Below are 18,909 nucleotides of genomic sequence, written 5' to 3'. Positions count from 1 at the left end.
ATGAAAAGTTACCATATTATATGAAGTACTTTCGTTGCACCTTTGTTTACATTTTGCATTCGTGCTCATATATTTTTAGCAGCTGATGTACCTTATATTGAGATTGCTATTCAAATTTTATATAAATGTATATTTTATATACAACGTACTGTATAATCTTTGTAATATAAGCTAGCATGTAAGTCTTAGATAATTATACTCAATTATTTCTTTTGTATATTTTTGTATTGTTTTTCGAAATAAATAAAGGGTCTCTTGCTCTATTTTGATTTTTTATTTGTTATAACCTTTTCCTTTGCGGTTACCTGCCGCTCCTCGTAGTCCGCCAGTGTTCTTATGTATAGTATTAACTAAAATGTAATTAAAAAGTGGAAATAAAGGAAGGGCATAAAACTTGTGTTAAAAAGAAACAACCTGATGTCTTTTTTAAATTATTATATTAATAAATAATGGTAGTTCTATTTACATGACACATTCTTTTGTTTTGGCAGAAGACAATAAAATATTGTTACACAATAGTTTCGTCGTAACTGAAACGCAGCGAGCGGGTTCGAACCCGCGACACCGTACACCTCGAATCGGCAAACCCACACAACCGGCCACAAACAAAAACATTTTTGGTTACAATGTTAAAAATACTGGTCGTTTTTGGTTTCATAGTTCACAATTTTTAAAACGAAGTCAATAAGATAAATACCAATTAAAACTGACTCCTAAATACCTACAGGCAGTCTTCATATTGTGGGCATTGCGTATTGATTTTTTGATTTTCGAATAATTCGTCGTCAGTTACATTTGAATGTATGAATAGACATGCATAAAACTACCCTGATATTACCGCATCCAAAATGGCGATTAAGCTTACACTCTTATGCTCGTTGCAATAACAGCATTGCCAAAAAAAACGAATTCCATACTAATACGAGTATTTCTCAAGTCTAAAGTTTACAGAACATTTATCCAAAATAATCATTGTGCTCCATTTAAATTATGCCATAATTTCGAAATTAATTCGAATTAATTTGAAAGTAACACATTTTTTATCGAAAACTAGTGATTTATTGTCTGTCGCGGGCTCTTTCATCGCCCAATTTGAAATTTTTTGTTGATCTTGTACATTAAAAAATTAGATTTACCAAAAGTGAGAAAAATAACCGATCATTGTAAATTACAAATTTCACTCAATTTATTTTTTTCTCTTTACAAAAACTGTAAAAAGAAGATCTGCCCGTAAAATGTACACCACACGTCATAACTGTGCCGGCGACAGTCCAATCACACTGAAGAAAGACAAGCAGTCAAGCACTCGTGAGACAATGAATTATCACAGGTTCTAGTGGCCTAATTGATACACTGATGCAAGGACACTACTGAACAATTTATTTTACTCCTTACTATCTATAAAACTGCATTCAAACAATCCGATTCAATTTCATAATTAATTTTCTGCGAAATTCATATTTCTAAATCGTAAATGTGTACAAAATCGGTATAAAATTCATTATGATAATCAACGGACATTTTGCAAAATTACTTCAATTCCAAATTCTAAATGGTTTCAATTCAATGATTGTTACAATGCAGCTTCATGGTACACTTAATTACTTAACAAATGCAACTGAATTCCAGAATAGATAGTCGTGATTTTTCCTTAATTTCTAAAATTCAGTTCAAGTCACATTTGCTCAATACAAATATTGCCCGCACAGAATAATTCAATCTTCGATCTCTTATTACGGTGAAGTACTTTGGATACAATTATTTAACATAACCTTATGTGATTAATACTGTGATTGCTTTTGATATGTCTTCTTACAAAATGTATTGACAATAGATGAGGTCACACGACAGTCGGCTACACAAACATGGCAAGAATTCTTAGGGCAATACCGATGACGTACACAAAATAATATCAGAATAATAATTTAGGCAATAATCGGTAAGAGCTCAAACGACAAGCAACTCCATAAGATCGACGACATATCGCACCATTCGTTATTAATTTTAATATTATTATTTTTTTCACTCCTACATTACAATGTACATAGACCCCGGTGTCTATTATTGCTTAGTTTTTATAAGTTTTGTTCTCCAAAACTTCTACCTATAAATAATTTCACGTTCGTCCCAATAAATTTACCATTCAATAAATACGTACACGTAAAAAATATAAACTATATCAATAGTTTAATCTTTAAAACAAACTTTTTTTCTTAGCCTAATTATATATTAATAACTATTCATCAGTATGTTCTCATTTTCAATAATATGCCTACTTTATAATCTTTTCAAGCGCCTGAATTTTTTGCAAATATTCTATCTTATTATCGTATGTATTTTATTTTAATCATCTTTATTGTATGAACGTTTTTTTTTATAAAATTTCATCGTCGCTAAATAAGAATAATGATTTCATTATAAACACACACTTAATATAAATAAGGTCACATTCTTAAAATCAGAAACAGTTTTAGTCATTACGATAGTGATTCTGGTAGAGCCAGACACAGGCACTCGAGTTGAACGTAAAGAAGGCTCTAGAACATACACAAAACAACTGCCAATAATTTAATGTCAAGTCATAAAGCAAATATATTAAATATTAATATCTACCGTAACGCTAAATTATTACAAAGAAAATGATTCGATAATAATGATTCACGTAATACAATATAAATAAGTTAAATATTCTAAAAAGTTAAAAATACACACATCTTAACCTAATAGAAAAGCACTCAATTATGTCTGTGGTAAAATACAAGATAGCGTGTCTCGCCACGATTTCATTGTTTTCATTATATTAATAAAATGCCAAAACAAACAAACGGAAAGGCTGAGGAATGGTAATAAAAATTACAATAAAATAAAACAACTAATACACAGACAAAGGTACAAAAATATCAATAAACACGATCGTCGAACGCGTCCGTCTCTCCGCGGCTCGTTATCTGATGTTTTGTACTTTTGCTCTGAATAACGAATATACGTAGGTTAGTAGTATATGAGATCATTGCGCCGCATAACACCTCCATTATGCGCTTAATTAGAAAATACCGACAAAATATGCAGACAAAGTATACGCTAACGTCCTATTTCACATCGGAGTGAGTGGACGCCGGCGTTGGCGAACTAAATAGACAAGAATATACAAAACTACACGACACGGTCACTTAGACGATACGATCGACACTAACGTAGTAACATAAGACTAGCTGAAATGCGATAAACACTATTAAAAATTAAAACTTAAATTACATCTTTGATTAATAACTCACTCGGTTCACCTTGAAAAATACATCGTTAAAAACGGTATTCAATTCCAATGTAAATGCATAAAGATATTTCATCGGAACTCCGGACCAGTCGAAAAATCGAGAGCTTTATTTTATTCTTCTATAAATCCAGGAACTACAAAACGGTTTTAAAAAGTATACTTAATACCGCACTACTCGATATTACAAGACCTAGATAGAAAGGCAACTTACACCTTACATAGCTACGGAAGGGACTTCACTCCGTCGTTTGGAAGAACATTGCCCCGCAGGGCTAGGCTTGTGTCAGGTACCCGATTCTTGGTAAGGTCCCGTCACAGTGCAAGGATGCATCGGGAAGAGAGTCGTCCAGGACATTGTGGTCTGGGTATCAGTTCTTAACATAATTTGTCCACTTTTTTTAGCAGCGTTAGTAGCTTCCACGAGTGCCGATAGAGAACTGTAACCTCCTGGGATTGCATCTTCTGCAGTTTTCCATTTCTCTGCAGTTGGAGTTTGGCGATGTTCTGGGCCGGGTGTGGACGCCGGTGACACAGAGTTTGAATTGGGTCCAGGAGTAGATGGATTTAATCCCAATTTTTTCAATCGCATTTTCTCTTCCCATTCGTCTAGACCATGTTTCGGACGATTCAAATTTCTGTGCTGATAAAACACTAAAGAAATTCTAGTTGGATTAACTCTATTTGGACTTTTGACAGATGTTGTGGAATGCATTTCGTGTTTTGCACATTCGAAGAGGACACTACCATGACCTAACGCTATTGCTACTCCACCCATTTGACTATCTTTAAAGCAGTCTAAATTGTCGGTTACATCAGTGACTTCACCGATAGGATCTGCTTTAGGCGGCTCTGGTGGATAAGGGATGGAAAATGGTGGTGGATATAAACACCAATTAGGTGAAGACTGACACCAATTCGGACTTGGATTCTGATAAAAGTTCGGAGCAAAATTCGGATTATATTGATATCCGTATGAATTATAACAATGAGAATTTCGTATCAACTCTTCTCTTTTGTATTTTTCGGCGTTATAATATGCAAGACTGTTATAGTCATTGTATGTGTTTTCATAAGGATTGAAGTGACCATATGGATTTGGTGAAAAAGGATAAGTATTAGGTACCTGTGGATAATTGGCATATCCCTGTAAAGTGGCCTGATTTCCATAGTTGTTTTGGTTGACTGGGTGAAAATTGTTACCCGAAAATTCATGTACGGGTTTATTTGGTAAGGCCACATTTTGATTGTTTACCTCATCGTGGCTAATTGTATAGTTAGTTTGCTGTGCTGCTGTATGTGGTACAGCAGGGTTCATTCTGTTATCGTATGGACTTCTATGTTCGTATCCTTGGGTTAGTTGAGGTCTATCAGAAGGTGGATAGGGCTTTAAAAATGTAGAATTTTCAATACCCTCAGGAGTACTCATATGTTGAGAGCGTGATGGCGGTCTTGCTTTTGGCACTCTAAATAACGCATTCTCATTATCAGTTGTTTGATCTTTAGATTTAGATGGATCCCAATTTTTGGAATCTGGCGATTTCCAAACACTTTTTCGAACTTCTGTAGAATTTAGTCCATCATTGTTAGGCGATTTCAATTCAGGTACTTGTGATGGAGCTGGGGATGCGGGTGTACTTTGTGATTTTTGTGAGATTTCAGTCAATCTGGGTGAATTAGGCATATCAAACTCAGGCATTTTGTGAGTTATTTCCCCAGCTACATTTTGTTTGCCTGTTTCTGAGGAAACCTTTTGTGGTATTTGTTCTGAATTCGGTTCGCTTCTGTTAGAATCTGGACTATAATTATTTGGAGGCACATTAAGATGTGCTGTTGTAGAATCAGGGTCTTCTTTAACTACATTATTAAACATCCCATTATTTGCAAAATCAGGCCACTGGCTTTGTGATGTATTTAATTGAACGGGATCGGGGTTGCCGAACTGTGGATCTCTCTTTTGTAATCCCGATGCGAAGCTTGGTAATTGATTGGGATTAGAATTTTGAGGACTTCCCTCTACCATTGACGTGGCGTGATTAGGATTATATAGCGTATTTTGGTGATGCATATTATAACTCTGATCGTATGGATTATAAGGTGAATCTAATACAGTACTAGAAATCTGATTACTTTGCAGTTGGGCTTCTGTGAAATTGTCAATCATAGAAGCCATATCAAGCAAGGCTGGGTTGCTTAAATTAGTGTTGATAAGACCCGAGTTAGGGTTATGCATATTTGGATTTACGAACGCGGAGTTGTAATGCGTATTATTAGAAAAAGCTGAAGGATTAGATTGGTTTAGCGCCGCTGGAGTAGTAGCTCGAGGAGATGCGCTGCTTTGACTTCTCGGACTGGCGTTGTTCCTGTTATCGCTGGGATTAGGGGTTCTCGGTGCTGGGGTGTTGCACTGTGTTTTTTTCTGATTATTGGGACTTTGTTGTGAAGCATTAGCAGAATTATTGCTGGACTCCGAATTGTTATCCTCTTCTTTTCGCTTCTTGCCATGCCGCCTACAAGGTTGTAATGGTACTGAGCGAACTCGAACTTCCATAGGATATCTGAAATGAATGTTAAAATTGTGTTATAGTTTAAATGTTAATGACGTTTAAATAAACTTTGCTATGATAATGCAAACAACTGAATATAACATTAAAACGTTGTACATCACCACTCACTTTTCCAGAACTTCTAATGCCCCGTTGTTTATCTTCTCCTCCTGGCCTTCTTTGGATCCAAATTCATCAGTGGTATCCAGCACGTACAGCGGCAGTACATGTAGTTGTTCTTCAGCTGGTTTGGAGAGATTGCGATGTTTAGCCAGAGTAACCACGGCAGTGCAACCGTTGTTCATGTTGTGGAGGTCTCGGTGGGCATGCGCACAGAAATCAATGCAAGCTGTTACACCTGGAATATCAGAAATAACATAATTAAACGATTTGAACATTTAAATATAATTAAACGCCGTAAAACCTATTAAAATGTTACTAAGTACTGTAAAAACTAAGAGTAATTTGGATTTAATAAATAAATTATGAATATTTTACCTGAGAAAGGCCGCCCTGGCTTGAAGCCAAGTCGGCAGTCAGAAGCTTCTTTCTCAAACTGACATTGGTTTTCAAAAGATTTTGGTGCTAGGTTCATGTAGAGTGGGCTCAGTAAGGTCGCCAGGACGTTCATGCGCTCTTCAATTTCGCTCTCTTCAGTTTTGACCGAAAGTCGGAACTTGCGGACGGTTTTCGAACGGGCGTATTTGCATCCATTGTAGTACATGGACCAAGAGCAGCCGAAACTGTAGGAAGCGCCGCACGTCTCTGGATCTAGACCTGAAAATACCAGAAAACAATACTTAGCTACCTATATTAATATATCCGGAAATGCGGAAAAAATGTTCAATACTGTTTCTAGTAATTCTACGACGGTTTAATCACACCAAAACTATGAAAGTTTTATAGCAATTTTGCGCTACTGTCTTTTGGTTAGGACGGTGTACGTTCACTTAGAGAGAGAGAGAGAGAGAGAGAGAGAGAGAGAGACAGGTTTTCAATGGTGGAAGTCAGAAACATCTGCATTAAGTTGTTTTACTTAACATAAGTTATACGTACCTTGACAAGCGCAAGTTCTGTTCTCGTTGGTGGCACATCGCCGAGTCGTGGGTAGGCCGTATCTGTTGAGTTTGTGGGACAGCAGCGTGTAGTCCAGGTCCGCCTCCGACTGCGGGATGCCCTCCCACGCGACCAAACACACCACGATCCAGGATGTGGCGCATTTGTGACCGTTGCGGAATTTAACAACCACCAGTACCTTTTCTGTATAATTTGCGCGTCTTATGACCTGTAATTTGAAATTAAAAGTAGTTAATTTTAACAAGTATTGTTCTGTACATTGAAAGTTAAACTCATATTTTTTTATTCTTCGTTTGGTCGAATTCTATATTATGACAAAATTCTTTTGAAGTTTTTCCTGGAATTCCTAGAGTACCTCACAGTCTGGAATGCATTATTTGATTCTTCGATGTTGTAATTCACTACGGGCGATAGTGACAGTTTATTTTTTGGTAGCCCGTATGTTCTAACGGTTAATCGACCAAAATCTTGAAAATTAAATGAAATGGATACTAAGCTTTGGGATCCATACACTCACCCACTTAGCCATCGGACATCCTTGAGCGGATTTTCCTTCTTTGCCCGTGTAGCAGATTTTCTCGATCCGTAGCTCTTTTCCGGATAGTCCTGTTCGAGTTTCCAGATCTTTTCGAAGTTCTAACAACGTTGATGCTGCGCCTGTAACCATAAGTAATTACAATTTAGTAAGTATTCTATTTTTAGCATTTAATATCATATTGACTGTGTTGACTTTTTAATGTGGCTTTGAGTTTCAGTATCTTCGTTATCAATAGATATTAAATATTAATTAAAAGAAGTCTATTAATCTTAGTCAATTAAGAATGTTACTTAATGAATATAGTAAGTTTAATAACTGTCCATCTCGGCTCATCAAGTTTAAATAACTTTGTAGATAAAGTTTAAATTTAAAAAGGAATCTCACCCAAATGAGTATAATAACTGCCAGGTTCAGGAGGATTTTTATCAGCTGGGAAACAGTTGCAGTCAGGGACCTCTGTTCTTGAGTTATTTCTTAATTTCTCCAGGTTTTCCAGATATTCCTTAGAATAATTGAATTTATTCTCTTTTGGATTTTTGTTTAAAAGATCTAAAACTGGAGTTCCAGGTTTTGATTGATTTTTAGGATCAGTTTTGTCCGTCGAATCTGAATCATCTTCGAGTATTTCATCTTTAGTTTGTAGACCTGGACACGCACCATCTCTTAAATGTTCTGGTGGAGGCTTTTTTGTCGAGCCTTGACGACAACAGGAATATCCTACTTCATTTCGGATAGCAACCGGTCCTCCGTCACCAGAAAACTTGTACGGCTCATGTCTTGGAGGACCGTAGTTTATGTTTTTGTAAATTTTGTGACCTGGTGGCGAATGTTCCGATTTTATTTGCTCTATATAGTAAGGCAACTTTGGTTCTGTTGGTGCAGTTCTTTCCGAATCATATCGAATATCTGGTTCTTTATTTGCTCTAGCATCAAAATTACGATTGTACTTTTGAAAACCAATGCCTTCTTGGGATCGTGGAATTTGTGAATAAATCTCTGTTGACTCCTGCCGTCGATCAAAGGGATAGTTTTGAAAACTGGAATAATTTTGCATCTTTGGACCAAAATTTTCTTGTTTAATCGTAGAAATTGGTGGCAGGACGGTATTTTGTGGTGGTCTAGGAATTGCACCATTTGGATATTCCCTATAAGAATTATTTATCTGTATATCATTTTGATACGTGTGGTTCATCACTCTTTGAGGCTCAGTTTTCATTTTATCATCCTTTTGATATTGATAATTATCTGGCACTTCTAATTTGGGTATTAAAAGTGCCGGCGGTCTAAATTTAGCATCATAGACTTCTCTATCATAAGCTCTTTTTTGTGCGTTCGTATCAAGCGCCGTAGCGCAGTTTTGTTGATTCATCTCCGATACTGGTCCGATAAGCATTTTTGATTGAAAGTCTTTACTATCTTGTTGATTATAACTAAAACTATCACTACTATAAACTTCTGCATATTTTTGCATTTCATATGGTACGCTTGGATAAGTACCATATTGTCCTCTCATGTCTGCGTAAGAGGGCAATTTTTGAGGAGTTTTGGATACGTTCTTAGACGAATTGTGTTTATCATAATTTCTCGAGACTTCCGTCCCCCCCTCCCATACTTGGTGGCCACCACCTCCGAGTTCACCCGCACCGTAGGTTTGGGTGTTTTGTGAATAATTACCAGCGACAGGGTAACCCTGTTCGCCTATGCGGTAATTATCTCGGAGATGGTGGCTATACGATAAAAAATGACCGGTGGTGTTCCTGTCATCACTGGCCGGACCCTTTCTATCGTCCAATCCCCTGGGCGGCCCCTCGCCAGGATCGCCTTTGTCTGGCGGTGTGTTAGTTCCCTCCCGCGTATGGTTTTGTTTATTTAATATCATCGTTTTCAACCTCGAGTTCAAATTCACCCTGTCCGATTGCGAAAATATTTGCTGTTCAGATTCCTCTTGTCTTTGTTGTTGCATTTGATTTTGCATTTGTTGATTTTGATGGTTCTGCATCTGATTTTGTATCTGATGTTGTTGGTTTTGTAGCTGCTGCTGCTGCTGGCTTTGAATTTGTTGTTGTTGGTTCTGAATTTGCTGTTGTTGATTTTGCATTTGATTGATTTGCTGTTGATTTTGTAGTTGTTGTTGATTTTGAATTTGTTGGTTTTGAATTCTTTGGTTGTGTTGCCACTGGCGCTGTTGCCAGTCGTTTTGATTTTGCGTTTGATTGTTTTCCCTATACTGTCCGCTTGAGTAGGCGCCCGGATACCCGTTACAATCTAGTGAAGCTCGCGGACCGTTGCTCCCCTGCAGGTATCCAGGCTCGGCGTTTCCCGAATGCTGTCCATTCGGTGTATTCTGTTCCTGTCTCTCCCCGTCATTGTTCGTATCTCCTGACCCATTTTCACCACTGTTGTATTCCTCCGAGTGTTCTGAGGTATACTCTGAGCGTTCATAATTCTGTTGGCTGACTGTGTAGACAGGTGCTCCGGATGTTTGACCAGAGCTTTGATATGAGGCAGCAGAAGCTGGCCGCGAATCGGTGCCCGTGGTCACGCCAGTCGTGGGCGCTTGTTGTCCGTACTGCTGCTGATAGTCAGTGGTATAGTGCGGCGCCCTCGGTGATGGCACTGGGGTATAAGCCCCGCGATTCGATGGTGGTCTCTGGGCAGGCACGGCTTGTATACCAGTTTGATAGTAGGTGTTATTGGTGGCATCGAAAGTGGTGGCTACGTTCTGGACGGTGTATGTAGCATTGGCTTGATAATGAGGTGACGTCGCATAAGGTGTATTGCCCTGGTAGTCTAGCGTAGTCTGGCCTGTTTGCGTCGGTAGCTGTTGGATGAACTGGTTTTGCCACCCTGTGGAAATAATCATAGTTAAGAAATTTGATAAACGTGAAAAATTATTATTACGGTTATTAAATAATGCTAACATGCAAAACAGCTAATGACGGTTGTTACAAACTTGTTCTTATCAGAAATAATTTTACATTTTGTGACTGCCAAATTCTTAAATTAAAACATTGCTAATTAAAGCAGTGACGCGACGCTAATCCCTGACAGAGTTCATTATAAATTTCGGTGAAGTATGCGTCCTCGTTAGGATGTAATTTTTTAATTCTCATGCGAGTTGCGAAATTTAATCTTTTTGAATAACATCTAAATTAGTCGATCGATACTTGCCTTGTGATGGATCCGGCTGCCATGTTGCCGGGAATCTGTTGGGATCTCCAGCGTAGAAGGGCATCGGTGCCTGTAAAATCAAATTTGTTACAAAATTACAATCAATTGTCGTCAATATACCTTAGGAATTGTAGAGCTGACAACCTGCAAGCAACTTATTCGTTTATCGCGTGTTCCTACCAGTTTTGTACTAATATCCCATTTCTGAAGTGACACTTCCCTACACTAAATTTTCCCAGGCACTAACCGTATTTGAAGAACTTTTATTAATATCATACCCAATTAAATTGCAGGGTTCAGACAAAAATATGAAGACCACATGTCAACATTTGAACCGTAAATTCATTACGTCGTATTTTGACAATAAAATAATAAGTGCCCATTTCGTGTCACAAATTTAACGAGCTTAGTGTTAAGTGATACATGTGTTTATGCATCACACATGATCAGTGTATCGCGGCCGAGGTCGCGACTAGACCTCGGCCATTGTTTACTTCTACGGCGTCCGTGTGAACTGCCCTAACGTAATCGAGGTCGGTAAACCTTGTATTTATGTTAAATTGTGTTATTAAAGTAATTTCAGGCATTGGGGACGAATGCGAACGTGTCTGATTCCATCAAACGTAGTTTTTAGACTTAGACGCCAGATTCAATCGAACAGTTTTTATTCAAAATTTTAGATTATTACTAACGTCAATTACTAATTTTATAACACGATAGTATTGACTATAATTGTTAATACCTGGTTTGTTTTTGTACAACAAACACCTTAAAAATAAAACACTCAAGAGCATTAAAGCATGAACTTGAAAAGTATTTTCATCCTACACGGAAAACTTTAAACCTGACGAAGTAGAAGTTTCCAAATCTGTGTTTAATTTTCTTTTTAGGAGTATCAGGTACCTTCAGTTCAAGGTGACTCGTCGGACACTCTGTTTCAGCAAACTTATTTAAGGCGGGGAGAAAACAAAAATTACGAACGTATTACGGTCGGCATTGCCTCGCTTGCTTTAAACTTCTTACGTAATTAAAAATAAACTTAGACGCGAGAAATCCGAGGGCTGGCTCGAAAAAACGCAGGTAAGAAATGAATTTTTTAATATCGCAGGCAAGAATATTATTAAATTATAAAACTTGAGTACGCAAAACGGGGCTAAAGCACCCGGCAAACATGTTATGAGAACATTATATGTATCAGTTGAATATACATACATTACTTGGAGCTCGCAGTTAAACTTTGCAAGATTTTAATTTCTCCGTGAAACAGAACGCCTTTCAGAGTTCGGTGAGATTTTCATTAAGGTGCGCCCGTCACATGTAATTAAAACTTAATGGGTAATAGGATTTAATAATTAAAATATTGTTTATATCACGGCGTGCGTAAATGGACGTTTTACGCACGCTTCGCGTGCGCAAAACCCCCATTTCCGACCCCGTAATATAAAATTTTATACAACACGCGGACGAAAAATGTTTTTCTGACTCGTGTGATTGCAGTCCTCGCCTGCGGCTCGGCCTGCAAACTCACACTTGTCAGAAAAAAATTTTTCGTCCTCGTATTGTAATGTACTATTTCTTTTACATTCCAAGTATTCAATAGCTATTTAATTTATTTAATGACTCTTTGGCACGTTGTGACGTAGATTACATTGAACTAATAGAAATTAGATTTTGTTTCTAATAAAAAGCTAATATCTAAAACATGTAGAAAAAATTACAAATCGACAAAGCACAAAACGAAATAAAATGTCTCGTTTCAATCTGGGAGCGATAAATTCGGCGAGCGAGCGGCTGCGCGCAGAAATTGCTCAAGTTGGACGCTCGGCGCAAATTAAAAATTTTCAACTTTAACGTTGACGTACGTTGCTAGTGGACATATCGATACCCACGGCGAATTCAAGAGGAATTGCTCGGTACAATTTGATATAACTTAATATACTTACAACTTTTAAATAAATGATTGGTAAAATGTCTCTACGTGTTTCTGATTTAACTGTAGATAACTTTTGAAATTATTAGTTACTAATCCTTAGCATTTGATGACATTTTTAATTTTTACTCTAGATAGTTATCCCTACAGAGAATTCAAGATTTACTTTACTTTAGTCTTAATATAAAGTACACAAATTTATGAAAGTAGAGCGTTAAAAATTGGTTATTCCTAACTTTATGAAAACAAAACATTGCTATCATTTGTTCTCGACAAAATTAATCCTATAGAGAAACAAACACAATTACGCAGCATAAACTCAATTAAAATTATCAAAACTGGCTTTTAATGACATTTTATTTAGCGAAACAACATAACAGGGAAAAGATAAACAAATTAAGCGAGTCCTTGGAGACGAAGCTTACTTTATTTACGAGGGGATTTTCGTTAAATTCGATTTACGATCGCGAAATAGCGACGCTTTTTTCCTAAGCTTAATTATTATATTCAATTTTTATCGTAGTAATAGTGCAGTGAAATGGAAAAAAAATATAGGAAAAAGATCAGAAAGAAATTAATACGTGTAGTCGTGTAGCGATAGTGCATTCATGAACAAGTAGTCTCTTTTCTGTATAACTCGTTTATCCTTTTGCTTATGCACTTTGAAGTGCTTCTTTTGGACATAGTTTTATTGATAGCCTATCAATGTGTTAGCAATCAACTATTTTCTTGTAGTGTTAATCGTCTGAATCTATGGAACTGTCGGTTCAGAAGTGTAATTGGAAATGTTCCATACCAAAATAAAATCTCTAAACAATTTAACTGCTAACATAATGAACTATTTAACGCGAGGCGAGTCGTAAGAATTATTGTGGTCCGTTTGAATCAGGAAGGAGGAAGGGTGTGGCGAGGAGAACTGAAGTCCTACTTACTATTTGTTGGTGTGATTACCTCGTTCACGATAGGATGCATGATGCATTGGAATAGCAGCTTGCAAGCCTTGAAGCAGAAATGATAGAGTATCTTCTTTCTGACGGAAAAACTAAGTCCATACGTACCGTGATTTCTCTCTGCTCAGCGTGTGACGTGAAAAAATGAACAGGCACGATGACATCTTATTGATCTGTTTCTTCTAAGGTCTGACAGCAGATGTCTAGAAGTTTGTAAAGTTTTCTGAGCTACTCACCACATGTTAGAATCTGTTTTTGGGTTAAATTGGTATGAGAAAAGACGAAAAAGATACGGCTTCATTGAAATCGTATCGACGGTCTCGTAGGTCAGCAGGGTTAAGAAGCTGGGAAGTTTCTAAAATTTACTAAATTCATACTCACCATATTTTGGGTTGGCTCTTGTTTCATGGTGGGTGCGGGGAAAGTCCAGGTGGGGGCGGCGGGGCGCAGGCCCACCAGCAGTACTGTTTCTCCGTAGGTCTTGTAGCCGGGTTGGGCCATCGGGGCGCTTCTGGCGAAGGCTTGCTGACTCACCATGGGCTGGCTCGGGTGCTCCTGCTTCATGGCGGGGGCGGTGGCGGGGGCGGGGGAGGGCACGGCGGGTGCGGCGGGCCCGGGCGAGGCGGCGGCCGGCAAGCCGGGACTCAGCCCCACGGGCGCTGACACGGACCCTCCGAGGGGCTTGCGCCCACGGTAACTCTGGAAAGATAGGAAAAGGAGTTTAGGATGTATAGAATGCTTAAAGGATATAATATTTTAACTTTGATTTTATGGAAAAGATGGATTAAGAACGGGATCTTTGGTGTTCGATGTACGACATTATGAACCTAAGTATAGAACTTAAACGCATAAAACGGTTAAGCAAAAAAGGACTCATCACGTGGTCTCAATACAGGATTAAAGTACTTAATGTACATTTTATTATAGTACAAGATCTTCACAACGCGTATTGAATTGAATTATTGGCTCAATTAATAATCAATTTATGGTGATCGTTAATAAATTTAATAGCGTCAATATTGCATTCGTAAAATATTCCAGCCGTAAGCGCCATGTCGAATGAGGAACATCATGTTACAAGCATTCGTATTGGCCACGGCGTAAAGATATCTTAAAATTATTGTTTAAATAAAACGAGTACAGTGCTTGTAATTAGTGCTATTATCGTTATTTATGGGAAAGGATTATCCTATCGCATCGTGTAATGAAAGGTATCGTAAACCAGCGAATAGTACGCTTGTACATCTGGTAATGAATGGTCGTGATGTTTCTGTATAACTGTATAATATATACATAGGGTTGCCATTCGTTTTTTTTTGCTGGTTAAACTTTTATATACTTTGAGCTTATTTAATAAACCGTGTTAAACATTTTTGAACCCGGCGATTATTTGATGTAGATCCAGATTGATTTTGTTCCACAACAATTTCTCCAATAATTGGGGAGACCTAAAACATCTCACCACGCGGTATGACGCGGATTGGTGGAAATAACAAGGACTAGTGGTCAAACTCGGGTCGCATGTTTCTAAACCTACTAAAGAGCTTAAGACAGCACCAGTGATAAGAAATAGACTGACTGAAAATACCATTCAAAGCACAAAAGCGCACGTAATAAGGCATTAGCAGTCACCAATAAAACCTTCGACCGCGTTCAACATGTAAATTTCATTAAGATTATCAACCAAAGAATTCAATATGTTAATAAGAATATGTGATGTAATTTCATTTTCAATGTTAACTTCAATAAGATAATTTCAACAGTTCTTTAAGATAAGCCCTGATTCGTCGAGACAACCGACCAACGAACGTAGACCTCCACACGATCCCAAAGTAATTTCAAATTGGCAATAGAAAATTGAAAATTACCCGCCGTACGCTGTTATTAGCTATTATGAAATGATGAGCTCTATTATCCTTGAGATGAGATTTGTTTTAGAAATATGAATGAGGAATCTATAGTTTATTGCATTGTGTTATTGTAATGTGGAGTTCTTATTGAATAATTGTGTCTTAGCTTATCTAAACAATAATTCAAAGGAGTTTTTTATAGGATAGCAGTACCTAGCACCTAGAACAGGGCTTCAATCTGAAACCGATTGATGCGTTGTTTTTAAGACTAAGATAAGCACGTCATGTGCAAAGCAGTCAGCATCCACACTCTTCCACTGAAATGCGAACAGCTTCAGAATAATTAGAAGTAGGTATGGCGGTGGTATCTCTCCATCGAACCATTTATGTTCCACCATCTTTTATACTTTTCATGCAGAGCATATTAACTAGTGAAAATAACAAGTGAAAACTTTACTTGTATATATATTTATAGACATTTGTCTAAGCCTATATTTTGCGAAAGTGCATATAAACAAACTATGTATTTCAAAATTATGGACGACGAGAATGTTAGGTAGAAATCCACAAAAGGTGCAATTTATGTTACACGAAGCGAAAACAACAATGGTTATACAATTGTAATAATATTAGATGTTAACAGTTTGCGCAGTGATTAAATTATACAGCTCGATGCGGACCGGTGCGTGTCTGAACGGTACATAGGATAAAAAATATGTAGAAAAAGGGAATTGGATCCGAAATGCGGAACAAAAACCGCGCCTCCCGTTTTATAGTTGTAAGTGATGCATATTAAGAGAGAAGCCTGTGCATATTAAGGTACAATATTTGTTAAATAATATTATAATCATAATTTCTCAATCGCAGTCATTAAATTATTATTGTAGTATTGGTAGAACTACTAGCTCGTGTACCTATCTGTAGGTACATCTCCAATTGGTTGACGTTTGTGTACGTTGTAATAGTAATAGTAATGTGGCGTTACTTACTATTGTAACTCATGTAGCGAGGTACGAGTAAATGAAATTTGTTTTAAGTATGGTATGATGATATTGGATTGATTAAATGCGGATAAGTATTCTTCACACACGTGTAAGAATGTTCTGAAAAGCGTGAACTTAGGTCATGGCGTTTCTGTTTTTTTTAGACCAAGTGATAAAATCAATCCTAACGTACCTACACGGAATTTTATCAAAGATGATTCTTTCAAACTCGCGCCTGTATTTTTTAATAAATATCTTGCTGAAAGTATTCATAAACTAATCCCGTGGGATAATCTGTTAGCGTCAAGTAGATCTCCATCGGCATTACATTCGGTCCATTAACTCGCAAAAACTCATTGCATTGAAGAAATTTTGCCGCTCTATTGCACCACAACACAATACGGCAAAATTAATATTGCCTTTACAAAAATATGGGATATTGCCAATAATATTTATTTTTGGTTTTTACAAATGCAATATCGTATTACGTTTGAATAGTTTCAAAATGCACTTTTATGAAATTAAATAAGCGTTAAAGTTTGGAAAAGTTTTTAACTTTCATATCTGTTGAAAAGATATATTTTTTCTTCCATTGCAATATTATGCAATGAGAATTGAATGAAACTTTTTTTACATACAATAAAACCCAACCAGAATATCGTATTGCATACAAATTTGAAAGCAGTCATCACGAATTAAAAATGAATAATACACCCTTTCATTAACTTAATTAATTCCAAAAAGATAATCAACCCAACATTGTCGACATGTTAAATTAATATTCAGTTACGAAATAAGAAATTAAAGTAAGGCCGTATGCACACCCACGTCGACACAAAACAATAAGTCAAAATTTAGGCCTCAACGACAAAGGGCGTCCATTAAGTGTAAACAAAGGCTTATTGTTGGTCCCGCAACTTGGCCGCCGTCGTAAACTCCTTTGTTTAACTTTGTGCAACCGCCTTTAGCTTAAACTTTAATTGTCTTTATATTAGCCTATGATATATTGGGCTGGGACTCACGCAATGAATATGCAGGTAGATTGTATATAAGGCCTATAAATCAGTTGTGGTGGAAAAGTTGGTTTGACTTCGGAGACAACTACTTCCGGTTAAAGACCGTAATGTTAGGAACTGCGTATTTGTTTGAAAGTTGTGTTAAGGAGATTTTTTTATAGGATCTAGGAATATAGGAGTAGCAGACGAGCATACAGTCCACTTGATGGTAAATAGCTATTGCCGACCATGGACATCTGTAATCAACCCCAGATGGAAGTAAATATTCCTACCTGAGGTCGGCCACAGATGCGCCGCTACCCCTGAGGACTAGTCTGTCTCCCTTCAAACCGGAACACAGCAGCGCCTAACACTGCTGTTATTAGGCAGAAATAGGTGTGGCGGTGGTGCCGCCGGAGTCGAACCACAAAGGGTTCTACCACCTTCAAATTATACTTTTATAAGAGGCGTTCCAGCTTAGCTTAGACTAATAATGCAAATGTAGCCAACGTCATTAACAACAATTGACTCTTTTGAGGAAGTAATGTAATGTTAATATTTTAACCATTTTATCACCAATACGTGCGTTGCTAAAAACTTTAGACAGTTTTTCACGACACCAAAAGTTCGCCCACGAATAGTTTTCAATTCGCCTACAATATCCGGTTGCACTACAACAAACTACACGTGTAGTGTGTACTACATTATACTACAAGTAGTGGTAGGCGATACATAATTCACGAGCACGTAAACAGCCAGGGGTTGTAAACGTGGTATTACGTGTCGTTATGGAAATTGATGGACATTTGCATGCTCGTTTTATAGAATATTTAATTGAATACAGAAGCAACGACGAATATTAGGTTTGTGTTAGTATTTCAATTTGTATTTGTTATTTTTAGATGTTTTCAAATATAATTACTCTGTTGCAAGCTTATAAATTTATAATGTAAACTTTCAGTGCCTATTAAAGTCCTCGTAATGGAGAGTCCATATATTTAACAGATTATTTCCAATTTCGGTAGCTTTGCAACTAAAATAAACTAATAAACTTTTCTGTGTTAAAATAAAAAAAAAATCGTCTTATTCAGATATCCCATGGATGCAACCGTATTAACAGAAGAGAAAAAAATAATTATAAATCGAGTTTATTAATAAGCAGAATAAAACAATAAAACAAATATATGGATTTTTTATTGTATATATATTGAAAGCAATATAGGTACGGATTATTTATAATGAACAAAAACTCTGAATAATATATTGAATTGCTCAGCTATATAATTATTTACTTTGAAAATTAAAAAAAATATCAATATAATTGCTATCAGCATATATAATAGGATTTATGTGTTATCGTATCGCTATCCAAACACGCCATGCTTCGGCCAAGGGCGGCGTAACTTTGATCTTTTTGGCTCGCAATCAAGACCCGTAAACTCCGGCTGTGACTTACGAATTAATTTCGGCCTCGGTTCACCATTGTTTGTTTTTAAGATATGATATGTGGCTGCTGTAAGTCATATTGATTTATTCTATGATTCAGGTTTATGTTTCACCGATTCGCGGGATTCGGAGTTTAATCATTACGCGTGATA

General features: G+C 37.0%; 1 protein-coding gene across 3 annotated transcripts in view; it reads right to left on the bottom strand.

The window, feature by feature from the left end:
- Positions 1 to 418: 418 nt before the first annotated feature.
- Tet (Ten-Eleven Translocation (TET) family protein) overlaps positions 419 to 18,909 on the bottom strand; it is a 152,244-nt gene continuing 133,753 nt past the window's right edge. For 2 of the 3 annotated variants that reach the window (XM_073085001.1, XM_073085003.1), the window contains 8 exons: positions 13,865 to 14,182; positions 10,604 to 10,673; positions 7,817 to 10,279; positions 7,412 to 7,551; positions 6,874 to 7,102; positions 6,316 to 6,594; positions 5,947 to 6,175; positions 419 to 5,829 (listed from right to left, as the gene is read on the bottom strand). In XM_073085001.1, the coding sequence (XP_072941102.1) occupies positions 3,558 to 5,829; positions 5,947 to 6,175; positions 6,316 to 6,594; positions 6,874 to 7,102; positions 7,412 to 7,551; positions 7,817 to 10,279; positions 10,604 to 10,673; positions 13,865 to 14,182 (6,000 nt within the window). In that variant the 3' untranslated portion in view covers positions 419 to 3,557. The remainder of the gene's footprint in view (positions 5,830 to 5,946; positions 6,176 to 6,315; positions 6,595 to 6,873; positions 7,103 to 7,411; positions 7,552 to 7,816; positions 10,280 to 10,603; positions 10,674 to 13,864; positions 14,183 to 18,909) is intronic. The other variant, XM_073085002.1, reaches the window with a different exon arrangement.

This window comes from Epargyreus clarus, unplaced genomic scaffold, assembly GCF_041222505.1.
Source record: "Epargyreus clarus isolate Ecla_fem2 unplaced genomic scaffold, WU_Ecla_fem_2.2 ptg000021l, whole genome shotgun sequence".
Lineage (NCBI taxonomy): Eukaryota > Metazoa > Arthropoda > Insecta > Lepidoptera > Hesperiidae > Epargyreus > Epargyreus clarus.
Note: the sequence above shows the minus strand (reverse complement) of the source record. Positions and strands in the feature narration are given on the sequence as shown.